The sequence below is a fragment of the Chroicocephalus ridibundus genome, chromosome 5, assembly GCF_963924245.1.
Source record: "Chroicocephalus ridibundus chromosome 5, bChrRid1.1, whole genome shotgun sequence".
Taxonomy (NCBI): Eukaryota; Metazoa; Chordata; class Aves; order Charadriiformes; family Laridae; genus Chroicocephalus; species Chroicocephalus ridibundus.
Window position 1 is genome coordinate 7,836,121 of NC_086288.1, and position 18,497 is coordinate 7,854,617.

General features: G+C 40.7%; 1 protein-coding gene across 2 annotated transcripts in view; it reads left to right on the top strand.

Annotated features, from left to right (window-relative positions):
- The window catches only part of PKD2 (polycystin 2, transient receptor potential cation channel), a 30,252-nt gene that overhangs the window by 5,456 nt on the left and 6,299 nt on the right, over positions 1 to 18,497 (top strand). For both annotated transcript variants that reach the window (XM_063335593.1, XM_063335595.1), the window contains exons 2-11: positions 2,123 to 2,236; positions 5,710 to 5,843; positions 6,205 to 6,455; positions 7,202 to 7,426; positions 8,000 to 8,228; positions 11,538 to 11,708; positions 12,862 to 13,043; positions 14,075 to 14,195; positions 17,367 to 17,465; positions 18,171 to 18,292. In XM_063335593.1, coding sequence (XP_063191663.1) covers positions 2,123 to 2,236; positions 5,710 to 5,843; positions 6,205 to 6,455; positions 7,202 to 7,426; positions 8,000 to 8,228; positions 11,538 to 11,708; positions 12,862 to 13,043; positions 14,075 to 14,195; positions 17,367 to 17,465; positions 18,171 to 18,292 — 1,648 coding nt within the window. The remainder of the gene's footprint in view (positions 1 to 2,122; positions 2,237 to 5,709; positions 5,844 to 6,204; positions 6,456 to 7,201; positions 7,427 to 7,999; positions 8,229 to 11,537; positions 11,709 to 12,861; positions 13,044 to 14,074; positions 14,196 to 17,366; positions 17,466 to 18,170; positions 18,293 to 18,497) is intronic.

Consider the following 18,497-nt stretch of genomic DNA (forward strand, 5'->3'; position numbering starts at 1 on the left):
TTGAGTTCTTTATTATTAGTGACTCTGTGAATGTGCTTGGGTTTGTGTTTCTGTCTTCAAGAATGACCTAATGGTGAGGATTTTGCATTCTGTGTAGCAAACTTGCAGTCTTTATCTGTGAATTTTCAGACCTAGCCTTAAAGAACAGCTTTGAAAAAGCTCTCCTGTTTTGGGGGTTGACACTAGTGAAGGTTGTAAGTTACTAATTAAGAGTGTGAACAGAGATTAATACTAGGACTATTAGTGCATGCTGTGCCTATGCTAGAGAAGTTTCCTGGTTGGCTTTGTGATTAGGTCACAACTTAAAAATGTGGTAGCTGAAAGGCTTCTAAAAACATCTAATACCTTTTTTTTTCTTTTTTTTTTTTCTCCTGAATACACCTCGTATTTACAAGTAGGGGGAAGAGTTTCCCTATTCCCATCTCTTTGTTAGCAAATTAAGCTCTGCAGCAGGCAAATGAGCCCTTTGTCCATCTTAGTCTTACAGCAGTCGTTGCAAAGCGACTGAACTCTCATTTTATTGTCAGTTTTATAACGTGTTTTGGCTATCCCTTGTTGCTGTTCCATTTGACTTCAAATTACAGTGGTATGTTTGATGGATCAAAGGTTTTTTTTCTTAGGGAGTTTGACATTACTTCATTTCCATCTACTGAGAACGTAAAGCATGTTTTAAAGGGCTGTCCGTTTAAAATACCTGAAAAGGAAAAGGGTGGAAGTTTGGTGCGCTTCTGTAAGAGTGAATTTCTATTTTTATATGCTTTCTTTCCCACCGTAAACCAAGGTCAAATCGCCTTGCTTTATTTAGGCTTAAATGAAGAGAAGTTTCTTGAAGGTAGCAGTTCTGGTCTGAACATCAGCAGCTGTTCCCAGCTTTTTTTCTGCTCTGTATTAGGAAATAAGTATGGTGGTTACTAATTGCTTTTTGTCCCAAGATCACAGTATCACAGAACGGCGGGGGTTGGAAGGGACCTCTGGAGATCATCTACTCCAACCCCCGTGCCAAAGCAGGGTCACCTAGAGCAGGTTGCACAGGAACGCATCGAGGCAGGCTTTGAGTATCTCCAGAGACAGAGACCCCACAACCTCTCTGGGCAGCCTGTGTCAGTGCTCTGTCACCCTCAGAATAAAGAAGTTTTACCTCATGTTGAGGTGGAATTTCCCATGTTTCAGTTTGTGCCCGTTGCCCCTTGTGCTGTCACTGGGCACCACTGAAAAGAGTCTGGCCCCATCCTCTTGACACCTGCCCTTTAGATATTTATAAGTATTGATGAGGTCAATTATTTCTGATGGTTGTTTCTTTTAGAGACTTGGTTTAAAAGGTCCTTTTGCTTTTCTGTTACCCTTTTGGAAGGGATCACCAAAGTTAGTAACTTCTGTCATCTTGAGAATGTCAAGTATATGAAGCTAGTAACAGGCAGCAGTAGTTCAGCTGATGCGATTGCCTAGTTTGACAGCTAGATGGTAGTTGCTCATTTAGGCTGCTGGTAATGTTGCAATGATAACTCTGTTGTGCAGGGAAAGAAATTATGTAGAAATACTCACCAAGATCCCTGCTGTGTCTCTGTTGGACGTGCCTTGCCTATTTGGGAGAGGAAAGTTGTGATTTGTTTTCTTTAAAGTATGTTTTACTGACATATCCTCCTCTCAGATAGAAAGTTCGTTAAGACTTCTAACAAAGGTTTGATACTAAGCGTGTATTTTCATTCATCTAACAATGATTTTCGTATTTAAAAAAAAAAAAAAAAAAAACAAAACACTGCACTGCATTTCTTGAAGGGTGGCTATCTGTGCATGTCTTTGTATACTTGTATCTGTTTTCATACCATGTGGTTTTAAGTGACAGCACTTCCCAGGAAATCTCCAGTAGATTCTGGTAGGGCTCTGCTGAGCTGTTACTAAATTATTATGGTATCTCATGAATAATTAATATTGCCTTGGGCCCTCTTCAGCCTGTGGAAGAAGAGTTTGTTCTTGCTTGAACTTAGATCAGTTTAAAATCCATAACAGAACCTGCAGCAGAAATGACGTAGGCTAAACTTTCGAAACTGCTTAAGTTATTATGTCACTTGTGTATCTAGTATCAGACATCTGAGTACATCATTATACATGTTTTCCTTTTAAGGTCTGTGGGGGACAAGACTCATGGAAGAAAGCAACACCAGCAGAGAGCGATATCTGAAAAGTGTTCTGCGGGAGTTGGTTACGTACATGATTTTCCTTGTGGTCTTGTGTGTCTGTAAGTACCCTGCAGCTCTAATGCATCCCATTCTGTGCTATCTGTGATTCCAGAACAAAGGCTGTTTCAGTGACGTGGGAGAAGAATTAACGGGCAGGCGTGTAGGGAAATATTTGAAATTAAATCTTTCTCTTGTTTCTGCGCGTGGATTGTTGCTTGAGATTTAAAATACTGCAACTTTCTGTGCCTTATCAAGTGTTGAACGTTTAAGCAGGATGATAATATTCTTTGTTTTTAGGGAGCATTTTTTTAATGTAGTTCCACATTGCAATGTTTCTGCTATTCATTTTGAAATCACTGAACAGAACTGCTTGCTACATGGGAAGAGTAGGAGTTAGTCATCTAGGACAAAAAATTCAATTAAATCACTAATTTTCAAATTTACCACCAAGCTTATGTACAAATCATTCTAAGAATAAAAGTTCTTGATTGTAGCTGGAAAGGTAGAGATAATGCTAGCTACTTAGAAATATCTGATAATCTGTGTCTGCATGATGTTGTATGTTTTAAACGCATCTGCAGCCTATATGTACTCAAGTGTATATGGATCACAGACTTCCATAATTTAAGTGTATCATTGGTTTTGTTGTCTATGATATCATATGAAGTATCGTACCACTATAAAACACAGAACAGAGTAACATTCAACCTACTTTTTTAAAAAATTATTATTATTTTATTTTATTTGGCTTTTAAGTAGGTGACTGCTTTAAGGTAGATGCTCTAGAATCGACACTGATGATAATGTTAGCAGATTCTACTAAATACAGACTTAGTACAGAAGCGAGGAGCTTGATGGATCTGCAACTTCATATGCAATAATATTGCTGGACCCAAATGGATTTTGAGAAAGCAGTCCCGGGCTGCATCAAAAGAAGCATGGCCAGCAGGTCGAGGGAGGTAATTCTGACCCTCTGCTCTAATGAGACCCCACCTGGAGTACTGCGTCCAGATCTGGAGTCCTCAACACAAGAAGGACATGGACCTGTTGGAACAGATCTAGCAGAGGGCCACGAAGATGATCAAAGGGCTGGAGCACCTATGCTATGAGGACAGGCTGAGAGAGTTGGGGTTGTTCAGCCTGGAGAAGAGAAGGCTCCGAGGAGACCTTATAGCGGCCTTCTGGTACCCAAAGGGGGCCTACAGGAGAGATGGGGAGGGACTCTTTGTCAGGGAGTGTTATGATAGGACGCGGGGTAACGGCCTCAAACTGAAAGAGCGTATATTTTACATTGGATATCAGGAAGGAATTCTTTACTGTGAGGGTGGTGAGGCACTGGAACAGGTTGCCCAGAGAAGTTGTGGATGCCCCATCCCTGAAAGTGTTCAAGGCCAGGCTGGATGGGGCTTTGAGCAGCCTGGTTTAGTGGCAGGTGTCCCTGCCCGTGGCAATGGGGTTGGAACTAGATGATCTTTAAGGTCCCTTCCAACTGGAACCATTCTGTATGATTCTGTGTGTGATCTGAATTTGCTGTTCTTTTCTCAGGATGAAGAAACTTAGTGATGGAGCACAGATGACACAGGATGTATATCACAGGCCTCACACAGCACCATGAACAGTTGTGACCGGTATAGTGTATCAGTTCTGAGAATGGTCGTCTTTTCTGGCCTTGGGAACTTGAAGCCCTTATACAATTCTATTTCAGGATTTCTAAGGGCATGTTCATATATTTGCACAAAAACAAGCAAGACAATGCAAAATAGAACTTACTATGGAAGTGAAATAGATGTTTTATTTGGTTACTAGGGAGATTAACAACAAAATCTGTATGTATTAAGTTAATCTTTGGACAGCTGGTATTTTTTAAGCCTCCAATTTTTAGTATGGGCAGTTCTTTTCTAAATGCCTACAATGTCAGTGATCTTTAAGTTGTCATATATTATCAGTTGTAACAGAACAAGGTGATGTTTTTATTTTTAGTGAGAGAGATTTTTGGAGTGGAAAAGAAAATGCAAAACTACATTGGTAGACTGGCTCTGGGAAAGCAAGTCTGCCTTGTTTGTCTGGAGTAGAATTACTTAAAAAAACCCCCGAAACTCCAAACCTCAAACTTTATACCGTTGACACAACTGTTTTGGTGTTGTACTGCAAGCGTGGTTATATACTAAATATCATGGTTTTTCCTTCCTGAGTCCTTCAAGAATGCTTACTGCAGGTTTATGGACAAAGTAGTGTAAGACTGCTTGTGGCTGGTGTGCTGTACCGCTAGGAGAGGTGACCAGTGAGGGACTTGAAATGAAAATACAGTGAAACTGATTTCAACAGGAAAAGTTTGACTGCAGGCTGTTAACAATTCGTTTTGCTATAGGAAAATATTTTTGGTAACAGAATAAAGGAAAAGTGCAGTGTGTTAAATATCTACAGATATTGTAAGTCTTTAGTATTTTTCAATTTTACTTTTTAAACTTTTTAATTTTACATGTGAGCGATAACTATGGGACAGACTGATCTGTGGTTTGGCATGCCCTAGGAGAGAGCTTTCCAGTGCAGGCTAAATGCTACAGGCATTTCTTGTACTCTTGTATTTTTGAGAGTATGTATTTAGAGAGAATCCAGGTATTGCATTCTCCTGTGATACATTCCATGTGCCACAGCAGAAGTCTGTTAAAAATAGTTCTTGTTCTCTAGTTGCTAAAGAAAACTACATTTTCTTCCCTGTCATAAAATATTTTTATAAAATTGTCAAATTTGATGGAGATTGTTCAGTGTAGACTTAATCTTTCGGGCTTCTCTGAATTTTAGCCATAAAATGGTTTTAAGTATTTATAGGCAGTAACAGTATCAGTGCCAGAGACTGGTCTCTCAAGCCGTCTTGGCTTGGTACGTCACTTTATAATTTATGCTCTGTGGTCCTCAGTTCCCGGTGTGCGGGAAAGCAGTAAACACAAATAGTCATTTATCTTCTGTGGGGAGATTCTCTTAGAAGCACTGCACGTCTTGGGTGGGATTTTATTTTCTAATCATAGGTGGCTAATGTCATTCACGGTGCCCTGCGATATCCTGGTTGACCGTCATTATCTGCTCAAGCAGAGCATAGTTCTCCCGAGGTCTTGTGCCATCCGTGCCAGGCCTCCACGGATGCCTTGGATAGCACAAGTCACCCGAAAAGGCACTAGCTGCCTCTCTTCAGCCTGCTGAATTGTGCCTTTGTTTTTCTTGAAGGTAGCTTTTGTAGAAGCATTAATAATAGAACAAGATGTGGGAAAGAGAACTGAGTATTTAAAACTGATCGATTAGTCTATTCTGCACTGCTTTTTGTATTTTAATCACAATTGAGGGACAAACGCCGCTTGGTGTGGATTTTGTTTTGTTCTGAAGCTTAAACTTTTCAGTGTAAAATCTATACAAATACAACCCGATGTATTCAAACCAAAACAAGCAAAACACTTTTTTTTTTGCCTTTTTCCTTTTTTTTTTTTTCTTTTCGTTCCCCAACCTCTTTACCTCTCACTCCTTACCAAATCTTTTGCAGTGACTTATGGGACAGTGAGTTCCAGTATGTACTATTACACAAGGGTTATGTCACAGCTCTTCCTGGAAACACCTGTATCAAAAATGGAGAAAACTGATTTCAAAACTTTGTCCACCATGGATGACTTCTGGAAGGTAATCTAAAACCAGGTTGTTTTTTTTAATCTCTCTGTTGCTGTGATTTGCTTGTCCTGTCATGGCCTGTAAATTAACCTGCAGGATCTTTTTTCTATTTCGGTAGGGGTTGTGCATGAAGAACTATGTGCACAATGTCAAAGCTATGGAACAAAATAGGCCTTTAATATATGAAAGTTTAGAACCCAGGTAATGCCAGTGGGGCAAGGTAGGACAGGGTTACCTGTCTTTGTAGGACAGGTAACAGTGAGGCCTTGTGTCAGAAAAAGTATCAACTGCAATTCTAACACATCCATGGAATGAAGATTTATAAAACTAGTGCTGGCAACGTGCAAACTAAAATTCTGTCTTCCCTCCCCAGTTCACAGAAGGCCCTTTGTTGGATGGTCTTTACTGGGAGATGTGGTACAACAACAAAACCATGTCAGAAAACAAAAGCTTTATTTATTATGAGAACCTGCTCCTAGGAGTGCCTCGCATTCGGCAGCTGAAAGTGAGAAATGGTTCATGCTCAATACCTGAGGATTTAAAGGATGAAATCAAAGACTGCTATGATGTTTATTCTGTAGCTAATGAAGATACTGCTCCGTTCGGACTTCGGAATGGAACAGCGTACGTAGTATTCCTGTAGACACATTTATTTTTTTTTTCTTCTGACCTGGGTTATGTGGAATTACACAGTAAGTCACTTGGCAGAGGCAACTCTGCATTTGGTGTATTGTCTGTCTGTAAAGCCAGGTACATCCAGAGCAGCTGCCAGTTCTGTTCATGGAGAAACCTTACCGAACTTGGAGAGGACTGTGCTCTTAATCCACTTGAGTTTCGGTGCTGTCCTTGTGCCATTGGTAGCTGTTATGCTTGGGAGACACACTGTGGCCTGAGTGCAGCACTGCAACTCATGAGCACCTGTTCTTTAATTCCAGATTGTATTACTGTAGTGGGTTTCACTGGGTTGTCTTCCCTGGCTAAAAATGGGAGTAGCACTGCCTCTCTTGGAGAACAATGTGTGAATTGAACTGTAAAAGGTTTTGGAGGTGGAACATAGCTACGTAAAGCCCAATTTTCTTTCTTTCCCTGAGGATAAAAATTCTGTGGGAGTGGGACTGATGTGTTCTCTTTTCACAATTAATATACTTGTGACTCATCTTTCTATCTTAATTTTGTTGTATTAGTCAAAGGGACTTTGTAAGCTTTTTCTCCAGAGTACATCAAAACTTTCTCCACGTACCTCTTAAATGAAAGCAGCTGTATGTAACTGATAGGGTTTCGTTGGTCCGGCTTTGTTGGTGTCTGGTTTTTTAATTATAATTTGAAAGTGGAAAAACTAATGTGCTCTGTTTCACTTACTTCTGAACTAGTTGGACGTACACCAATGAGAAGGATTTGAATGGGAGCAGCCACTGGGGCTTGATTGCCACGTACAGTGGGGCTGGTTATTACCAAGACCTCTCAAGGACCAGGGAAGTGACAGCTGTACAGATTGCTAGCCTTAAGAACAACCTGTGGCTGGACAGAGGGACCAGAGCAGCGTTCATTGATTTCTCTGTATACAATGCAAACATCAACCTATTCTGCGTGGTCAGGTATGAACAGAACCATGACGGTATTGAAATGGCACAGTGTAGGTTGTAGACTTGGGGTTTTCTTGTGATTGCTTTGTTTTGAGGACATGGGTAAGCGTATGTTTTGTATAAAGGAGACAGACAGCTGAAGTGGCGTGCTTCCCTGTCAAAGAAGTGTGACTCCACGTGGCAGCTGCCTTCATCATCTGGAGGCAGTTCTGACTTTCATGATGCCGCAGTGGCTTGGGTGCAGTTTGCAGCTGACTTCTCTAGTGAGTTGGCTTATTAAAGTAAATGCAGGGATATACAACATCAGTCGTTAGTTTAGACATCATGAAACAGATGCAGATGAAGACACGTCTTTCTGTCTCTGTTTTCTCACTGTTTTTGAAATGCTTTGGGTTTTAGTCAAAATTGAGAGTGGTTTGGTTTACACTTTTTGTTCTCTGTAGTGTCTTCTCTGAATTGTATGTGGGCTTTTGCCTGTTTCTGTTATTTAAATAATTATGTAAATAAAACCATGTATTGTTTCGTAGTGCTTCTCATCAATGCTGTGTAAATAAAATTTGTTTTCTATGCCTTTTTTAAATGCAGGTTGCTAGTGGAATTTCCGGCAACTGGCGGCCTTGTTACGTCTTGGCAGTTTCAGCCAGTGAGGTTGATTCACTACATCTCCACTTTTGACTTTTTCCTGGCAGCCTGTGAAATGGCATTTTGTCTTTTTGTTCTTTATTATATGGTGGAAGAGATCTTAGAAATTCACATTCATAGACTGCATTACTTCAGAAGTCTCTGGAATTGCCTTGATATCCTTATCATTGTGGTAAGTAATCTTTATAATAAGGCTAAAATTGCTTTCTGAAATGTACTTTGTGGGAGACGTTAATGACTCAGTATTTCTATTGTGGATTTAAGGGATAGGGCCCATTAATTAGGAAGGGTACTTACAGAGTATTGGGCAATTCAGTCTGAATAAGACAATTTTAGTCTGTGTTATAATGTTGGTGTCTTGCAAACTTGCTTGTTCTGTCTTACGTGGTTTCAACCTTCGCATCCTGGTGAAAAGTTACAGAATATTTGTCAGTATGCTTTTCCAATTTTTGCCTATAAAGGCACAGCCATTGTGGGAGGTTACAAACTCGCCATCATTTCTCTTCTACGTATCTGATACAGACTATTGCTTTCAAGTAAGAAAATGCTTTAATTTAGAGTAAATTTAAATTTAAATATGCTTTAATGTAGTGATCTGCATTTGGAGGAATGGGACTGGAATTTGAATATGTTTGCAAAGAACCACAGAGACTTAACGGGGTATTAAAATACTTAACGCTAATGCCAAGTATGAAGAAGTGTCTCAAAATTGTAGAGTGCTAGCAGCTGTCAGGGCTGCTTTCTTGGTTAAGTGTACAGTGTTGCACACTAGTAATCTTGGTGTAGCAGAAAATCTAAGCTTCGAATTTAAAGCTACGTAATATAATTCTCTCTGGATTTATAACAAGCTGAATTTAGCAAAACTATACAAAGCCAGCAGCGCTGCAACAGTTCCAGTCCCACGCTCATTTTATATCTTCAGGCTTGAACAAGTCTAAGTCTTGAAGTTAGTATCTGTAATCTAGAGAAATCATACTTGCATCACAGCGCATTGTAAATGAAGGACCATTTAGGAGGATGTTTACCAGAACCGGGTGCCATTTGGTATACTTAACAGTGGGGGCGGCAATGAGATACTTTGCTGTTACAGTCAGTGAAGTATATTCAAGTGTGAGCGTAAAATTCAGTTCACACAAAGGGTCAAAATTCTATGTTTATACCTTGTCTGAGGGACATTGTTTAAATTTAGGATTATGTACTTTATGACTCTGTATACATGGTGAAGTGTTCACTTACACTGATAAAAAGTTCATTTGCAGAGGTCAAAGGAAGAACCTTACCCGTATGGTAAAACTGCAGCTTCTCTGCTGTTGCTTGTTCTGGGGAATACTAGGCAGTCTGTATTCCAGAGAAACTCTAGTACCTTTTTGGCTGCTGCTGTCTCTCTGCTCTTTACTCTTTTTCACCTTTGTCTCTTTGAGTTGTCATCTTTCTTTCCTTGCATTTCCTTCTGTGTGACAGCTTTATTTGTCCGAGCCCGCTAGGCTTCACCATCATCTTGTTCTTCAACTGTGGCAAGGAAAAGATTTCTAAATTTTTTCTCCCAGGCCGTTTATCTGTAGTGCAGGACTATAGTGGTTTTGTTGTGAAATGCATTTTCTGATAGGATCCAAACTAGAATTTCTGGACATATCTCAAACAGCAGCTGCTGGGCTGTTAAATTACTCTAGAGTGAAAGGTGGTGAAACCTGGCCCCCTCCGGCCCCCACAGCTGCCTGGCCATAAGCACTAATTTGATCAGTAACCAGCGGGGTTGACACTGAAGGATTGTGAGAAGCTTGTATCAGTGATAATTTTTTTTAATATTATTTTTTCTTCCTGGGCTCTGTGCAATCCCTAGCTGTTACTTTCCTGTTTGAAACTTTGGCTTTGTGGTCAGAACACATTGAAAACAATATATTTGTTTTTACTTAAGGCTCACATTATGGTAGCGCTATAAATAACATAAAGTTCCTCTTATCTTGGAATCATAGAATGGCTAGAGTTGCAAGGGACCTTAAAGATCACCTAGTTCCAACTCCCCTGCCATGGGCAGGGACACCTGTCTCTAGACCAGGTTGCTCAAAACCCCGTCCAGCCTGGCCTTGTACACCTCCAGGGATGGGGCATCCACAGCTTCTCTGGGCAGCCTGTTCCAGTGTCTCACCACCCTCGCAGTAAAGAATTCCTTCCTAATATTTGATCTAAATCTGCCCTCCTTCAGTTTGAAACCATTACTCCTCATCCTATCACTACCTGATAAAGTTTCCATCCCCATCTCTCCTGTAGGCCCCCTTTACGTGCTGAAAGGGGCTATAAGGTCTCCCCGGAGCCTTCTCTTCTCCAGGCTGAATAACCCCAACTCTCTCAGCCTGTCTTCATAGCATACATGCTCCAGCCCTTTGATCATCTTCGTGGCCCTCTGCTAGATCTGTTCCAAGAGGTCCACGTCCTTATGTTGGGGGCTCCAGATCTGGATGCAGTACTCCAGGTGGAATCTTGTGAGAGCACAGTAGAGGGTCAGAATCACCTCTCTCGGCCTGTTGGCCACGCTTCTTTTGATGCAGCCCAGGATGTGGTTGGCTTTCTGGGCTGCAGGCGCACATTGCCAGCTCATGTTGAGCTTCTCATCAACCAACACGCCTAAGTTGTTCTCAGGGCTGCTCTCAAGCCATTCTCCACCCAACCTGTATTTGTGCTTGGGATTGTAGGACCTTGCACTTGTCTTTGTTGAAATTCCTGAGGTTCACACAAGCCACCTGTCAGTCAAGCCTGTCCAGTTCCCTCTGGATGGCATCCCTTCTCTCCAGCGTGTTGACCACACCACACAGCTTGGTGTTGTCGGCAAACTTGCTGAGGGTGCACTCAATCCCACTGTCCATGTCTCCAACAAAGATAAACAGCACCAGTCTCAATACTGACCCCTGAGGAACACCACTTGTCACTGGTTTCCACATGGACATTGAGCAGTTGACCACAACCCTTTGAAGGCGGCCATCTAGACAGTTCCTTATCCACCGAGTGGTCCATCGATCAAAACCACATCTCTCCAATTTAGAGACCAGAATGTCATGTGGGACAGTGTCCAATGCTTTGTACATGTCCAGGTAGATGATGTCAGTTGCTCTTCCCTTATCCACCAGTGCTGTAACACCATCATAGAAGGCCACCAGATTTGTCAGGCATGACTTGCCATTGGTGAAGCCACGTTGGCTGTCACCGATCACCTCCTTATTTTCCATGTGCCTTAGCAGAGTTTTTCCAGGAGGATCTGCTCCGTGATCTTGCTGGGCACAGAGGTGAGACTGACTGGCCTGTAGTTCCCTGGGTCTTCCTTTTTTCCCTTTTTAAAAATGGGCATTATTTTTCCCCTTTTCCAGTCAGCAGGAACTCCACTAGCAGGAATGTCTTAACTTTATCTGATGTGTGTGGCTAAAACAAGTATTTTCAAAATGCTGGTCACCTCTTGTAAATTTGTAACTTTCTTTTGTATCTTTCCCAGCTCTCTGTGGTAGCTATAGGAATTAGCATCTACAGGACATCAACTGTTGATACGCTCCTAAAGAAACTGCTGGAAGATCAGAACTCGTTCCCCAACTTTGAACCTTTGGCGTATTGGCAAATGCAATTCAACAACATCACTGCAGTCACTCTGTTTTTTGTCTGGATTAAGGTAACTCCAAGACACATACCCTTGTTCTAACACTATAATGTAAGCAGTATTCTGAGCTTCGCATGATATATTATTCGAGGTTTTCTCGTGTTTCTCCTAAAATTGGTCGTACGAGAAAGTCAGAGCACAGGGGTAACTTCTTGCAGATTAAAAGCAAGGTTGTAATTTGCCAAAGGTTTAGTCAGCCCTTGTTTGGGTCTAGAAGATGGAGTCAGTGCTAGCGCTTTGTCACAGCAGGCATATAAAGAAATGTTTTTATTACTCCTGAACTGATAAGTCAGTAATTCTTACAGGGTACTGCTTTTTCCTAGCCTGGTTTAACTGTGCCCATTTTATCTATTCAAAACTTCTGAATCGCTAGAAGATTTGGTAAAGCTAGTCCAATTAATTTGAGATATATTACTTTAGCTAAACTTAGTTTCTCTGTTTTATTGCCTCCTTTCTGGTGGTAGTTCTTCTCATGTCCATACTCATTTCCCTGTCCTCCGTATGTATAAAGTTGCAGAGGAACATTTAGTTAATAAACTGTTTAATGGGGAAAAAATATAAGACCAATGGTAAGTGAATTTCCAAAGTGATGCTTAGGTTTATCAAGCAAGTGAGCTAATCTCTTACTGTTTTATAAGACAAAGTTGCATCTAAATTTTGCATCATGGTTTCAGAAAAAAAGTGGCTCATTTATAAGAAAAATTGGTAAACTGCAGAGTAACAGAATAATGCAGGTTGGAGGGGACCTCTCTCTAGTCCAGCTACCTGCTAAGAGCAAAGTCAGCTGTGAGATCTTTTCTCACGTTTTACTGCTTCATAGCTAACATCTTCATTCAAGACAGAGAAATAAATAGGCTTTTGGAAGCATTTTGTTAACACTGCTCTGAAGCCAGGGTGTCAAATAGAGGAGTGAAAAACCAACCAACCAACCCCACACCCAAACCAGAAGTTGGCGTTCTCACGGTATTTTCTTTGCATTTCAAGCCTTGGTGTTTTTTAGGAAGTGCTACATTTCTAAATGTAAATTAACTGACTTCATCTCCAGTCAAATTCAGTAAGATGTCTCGTGTGTAAAAGGCTGGAGGGTGATTTTGTTAAGAAGTTGTTATCTTCCTTGTCTTTACCAGTTGTTGGTTTGTTGTTTGTTTTTTTTTTCTTTCAACAGCTTTTCAAATTTGTGAACTTCAACAGAACAATGAGTCAGTTATCCACTACCATGTCTCGCTGCGTCAAAGACGTCATTGGCTTTGCTATTATGTTTTTTATTATTTTCTTAGCATATGCTCAGTTAGCCTATCTTGTCTTTGGCACTCAAATTGATGACTTCAGCACTTTCCAGGACTGCATGTAAGTACAAGGATAAAAAATGCAGAGAATTTCTCAGTGCACACTGATAAATGGGTTTCGTTGCCCCATCAGAGACCAAACAAATGCTATGATATCCATCTAAACAGATCAGCTGCAGACATATCACTGTTGATGTAGCTCAGTAGCATATGCATTTTTTTAGAACACTTTTAGTTCAAAAATCTGTCTTTGTTGTGAGATTAAAAATATACTGTAGATAGATTAGTGAACTAAAAATGTCAAGTTTTGGTTGGTGGAAGTGACATGGGTTTTGTGACAGTTGGTCACATTCCTAGGCAAAGCAATAACTGTCTTCAGCAGTTTAATGACTATATGCTTGCTTAGGTTTGTAATGCTTACTGAAATGTTGTGTTGCATAATAATGCTGTGTTCCTGATAGTATGTGTAGTTGGTTGACTCGTAAATGGAGTCCATTTTAGACAGCCAGCTAGTAAATTTGTAAGTATCTGCTGGAATCCAGGAGAGAGAAAGGACTTAATATAGGGTTGTTAATCAGTTTTTCCTGTATTGCTTTGGTACAACGTAACCTGATTCTACCTGAGGTAATTACCTGGTTGTTCAGTTATTGATTTCCCCTGCCCCTTTACGTTGCGGCAGCGTTGCAAAAAGTTTCTTGTAGAGAGCAAGACAGCTTTAGAGGGAGAGGGCTGGGGTAGTATGTACACAAGAGGCAGAAGGGATAGGAGAGGGATGGAAGCGGGTCTTAAAGCTTTCACAATGGTAATCGTAGGTTTGCTCTGCTTCCTCTTGCCCCCAGTATCAATTCTGACCAAAAGCCAGAAGTAACCACCCTGGTGGTGTTCTGTGCGTGTGGCATCTGACTGCAAGTTTGGTTATGCTTAGAGATGGGCTTGAGGAATTGACTGTTGCAGTGCCTGATAAAGTATTACAGTAGCACAGACCTCTCTGCTGCCCATCAATCAGACTGTTAGGGTAAAATAGTTTGAGAATTCTTGCACGGCTCCAAAAAGTGTTTTGTTTCAACTCCTGGATGTGTTTTGTTTTTTAAGATTTACTCAGTTCCGCATCATTTTGGGAGACTTCAACTTCACAGAGGTTGAAGAAGCTAATCGAATTTTGGGACCAATTTATTTCACTACATTTGTGTTCTTTATGTTCTTCATTCTTTTGGTATGTACACCTTTGTTTATGCGGGGTGGGTAGGTGGCCATTCTGGCAACTCTTGTTCTTTGATTTCTACTGCTACCTGGGGCTTTTTTTGATAACGGTGAGCGTGCAGTCCATGTAGGGGCCGGGCTGTTACATGGCCAGTCATTACACTCTTTCATTTTTCCTTAACTTAAAATAGATTTGCATTGTATGTTTGTTGCCATTCCCATATAGTGCTCCACACTGTGGGGTTTTTTTAAATTTATGTTTTTTTATCATTATAAAGCATTTTTTATTTCTAAAATCTGAATAGCGCCTGGTTGGCAAACACAGCAAGCTCGTATCTTTTGGTCAAAAGTAGCTGTAATGTTCCATACAGGCTCCTGGTTTGTAAAGCGCTCTAATGCGTGGCTGGCTGTGTTTACAACAGCCTAGTTCATGCAGGTACCATGCAGCTTGTCTGCTAGAAAAGCCTAATTCATCACCAGTGCAGCAGCTTTCAGATAAGCAGGTTTGCCTGCAAAGGCCTCTTTTCTGTCATCTTCCTTCTTCAGGGCAGAGTTGGGCCCTGTCTTTCTCGCCTTCCCAGTACAGATTACCTGTGCACTTTTTGACAAACAGGAGTATAAAAAGCTCAACTTATCTGAAAGGCAGCATATAGACGTGATGGTCTGACAAATAAATTCAAACAGTCAGTATTTTGTGAGGGAGTATTTCTTTTGTATACTGTCTGTTAATACTAGCACTGAATTCATATTACAGTCTTAATAATAATTTGTATAACAAAGTGGAGGGAGGAGATTTCTCTTTTAGAAACACAGGAGCCCAAGTAAATTATTTTTTTTTTTATGCCAATAAAAGTGAAAAGCCCCAGTATCTTCTACCTGGATGCATCTTTCTGTTACTTTGGTACCAACATTAATATATACAGTAAGTCTGTTTCTAATGATATCACCAGACAGCAGCTGTTACGTGAGCAAGAAGTCCTCAGATTGTTCCCCAAACCATATGTCTTGCTGATTTGATAAATGTGGCAAGCCTTAAAGCAGGATTTTACTAACCTTAAAATACTACAACAGTCCTGTATCATCGTACGTTTTAGTTATTTAATGACCCTTGTACTTAATGAGGCTTTTTATTATTCTTTGAGATGAGGAGAAATGGCATACAGATATTATCTGTGGGACAAGACTTCGTCTTGGCTGTTCACTAGTAAGGAAGCAGAGAATATGAAGTGTTCAGTGAGAGAGACCGGTGGTCAATCGGAAAATAACATATGGGTCACTCTGGCCAAAGAAGCACATGAAGCGGGTTTTGAAGCACCTCACAAAATCCAGAGGAGCAGAGGCTGGTGTCCCGCAAGGGGAAGAAATATTTTTTTTTCCTAAGGGTTACCAGAAAGCACTGGAGTATGAAGGCACAGCAGGTTATCCAAAATACTCGTTATAATTTGTGTGCTTATTAATATCTGCACATCCTGTCATGTGGCTGGAATGAAATGTTGCTGTTGAGATCAGTCTGAGACCTGGAAACTAAGTTAGAGAAGATGGGCAGGAAGCACCAACTCTTAACGTTGCGCAGCTGAAAGCAAAACAGACAGTAGTCAAGTTACTTCTTGGTTCTCTGGTGTCGGGCAAGAATGCATGAAGATACGGCATTGGAAGATTGTTCTCCTAAAGCATTTTTTTTTAAGTCCGTGAGGAAATAGAGGTTAACATTGCCTTTCTGCATGAGTGACATATCGAACATGCCAGTTGTTGTGGTTTTGGCCAAATTGCCCAATGGCTGGCGACAGATGCTCCCCCCAACCTCTTGTACATGGAGAGGAGGAGGAGAGAGAGATTTACAAATTTAGAAGAAACTAAACTACTTTAATGAAATATTAATAATAAAATAAAAAGGAAAATTATATACAAAACTGTACTAAGCTTCCGGGATGACGTCACCAGCAGGCACTGGTTAAGTCCCAGACTGGGCTCGGTGATGGGTGGGAACTGGATTCCACAGCTGGAGTCAGGAACACACAGATCGGGATCAAAGGCAGATGAACAGACGGGGTCTTCCTCAGACGTCAGACACTGAAGAAAAAAGAGTTGATCCTTTGATTGCTCAGCTTTTATACTGAGCATGGGGCAGATGGGATGGAATACCCTGTTGGTCAGTTCTGGGTCACCTGTCCTCCTATCCACTCCTCCCTGCAGGTGGAACCCTTCTATGCTTTTCCATTTCCAACCCTCCAACGGGGCAAATAACAAAATTAGCTGACCCTGGTTGTTATAGCAATAAGTATAAGCAAGAGCCTCTCTGCATAACATTCCTTGGCACAAACTGTAAATATTGGTCTTATCACTCTGAGAATGAACCGTTTTTGACACAACATGCTGTTAATTTCAGAGAGTTAGAAGAGGCCTAGACAAGAAGTAAAATTGCTGGACAGAAAGTTGGTTCCGTTTTACCTCAAACCAGGACACCAGCAAATTGAGTAATTCTTTTTGAACTTGAATGACCAGCTTGCAATTCAGTCATGTTTTCTCCACGTTCAGCAGGACCTTTTCAGTAATAACAGCGTGGCTCAAGTAAATTACATGCTTGGCATGGGGTTAGTGAGACCAATTTTTCCTCTTTTGTCTGAACAAGTGACCAAACTCTTCTCAGAGTTGGTGGCCTGCATGTCAAGTGTCTGATTTTAAGCTTTTTTGTTTTTTTTAATTTAGCGTGAAATGCAAGCAGAGCTGTAACTATGTAAGAACCTTGTGCTTGTGCTTTTTATTACAGGAAGAATAGTTAACTTGATTCCTCAGGCATTTTTGTTGCCAGCTGTGTTCCTTAGATTAATTCACAGTTGTTATCTTTGTAAGTTTGGCCTGGCAGGTAGAAGGCCAAACTTCAACATAAAACATTAAACAGACGTGGTTTATTGCCACTGCTGTGTGTAGGCATGAACCCTCTCTGGAAAGCAATTATCCAGTCATGTTAGTAACTGGTAGCCTTGATTAAAAGTTGTTATGCTGCAGTGCATCATATTTCAACATCTCAAGGTCTTAATGTTAGTGCTTTTTAAACAGCCCACCGTTTTCTCCTGGCCCTTTTTAAAAAATTCAGGTGTAGGTCTGCACATGAAGGTCATAGGAGTAGTAGGGCTCAGACTTTTTGGAATTTTCAAGTGGGCTTTTTCGTTTCTCTCATGAACAGAACATGTTTTTGGCCATTATCAATGATACGTACTCTGAAGTCAAATCGGATATGGCACAACAGAAGGCAGAAATGGAGCTGTCTGACCTTATCAGAAAGGTAAAGGAAACGTTTTGTTTGTTTGACATCTCATTCCTCACATCTGAACGTAAAACGCTGTATAAACTGTACAAAGTAAAGCTGGCAGCAGCTGTTGAAAATATGTCTCTTAATTAAAATAAATGAATCTGAGCTGAGTGTAAATTAAATGAATGGAAACTTTCCGTCGCAGCGTATCTTAGTCACTGAGACTTTGTATTGAATGATCAGCCTACTGAATACGACAGAGGATTTGTCTGTCTCGGTACATACAGAAATATTGAACTGCTGAAGCAGAAGTGCTGTTTGGTTTGGTCACAGAATTCAAATTACTTCGTTTCGGGCAATAAGATGAGGCAAGTCTTGGATAATGTGTTGGGAGCCAGAAAGCTGTACCCGTTTTGTCAGCATTATTTGAAACTGTCACTTAACTGGCAGTAACTGCCAAAGGTGTCTTATTGGGCCAAAATACTCCATTCCTGCTGACCTGCAGTGCAAATTGAATGATGAAAGCCTGACCTCTAACTGCAAAGGTATTTGTGTGTTGCTCATTTAAATGCTGAAATAAAATATGGATAAACTGGAGGAAAAGACAGATTCTTGCATGGCTTTTGGAACTCCCTGAATAGTGTACACTAGCTGATTTTTGTAATCAAAAAAGTTATTGGAAATAAAGTGTTAACATTTCATGACAAGTAAAACACAAAATTTCACTTTTTCCTTTAGGGCTACAACAAAGCCATGATCAAACTTAAATTGAAAAAAACTACTGTCGATGACATTTCAGAAAGTCTGAGGCAGGGTGGGGGAAAACTAAATTTTGATGAACTCCGGCAAGATCTGAAAGGGTAAGGAAGCTGTTACTTCTTACCTTAGGTGGTATCCCCAGAGACAAGTGATATTAAGTCTTTGAGGCAGGTTTCTCGTGCTTCTGTCGTGTGGCTGGCAAGAATACACTAGTGGAAAAAAGAAAACAGAGTCCTTTTGGTTAGTGGGTAACAAAGCACGTGCTTTTCCTGTATCTGGTGGGAGGTTTATGGAAACAAACAGATG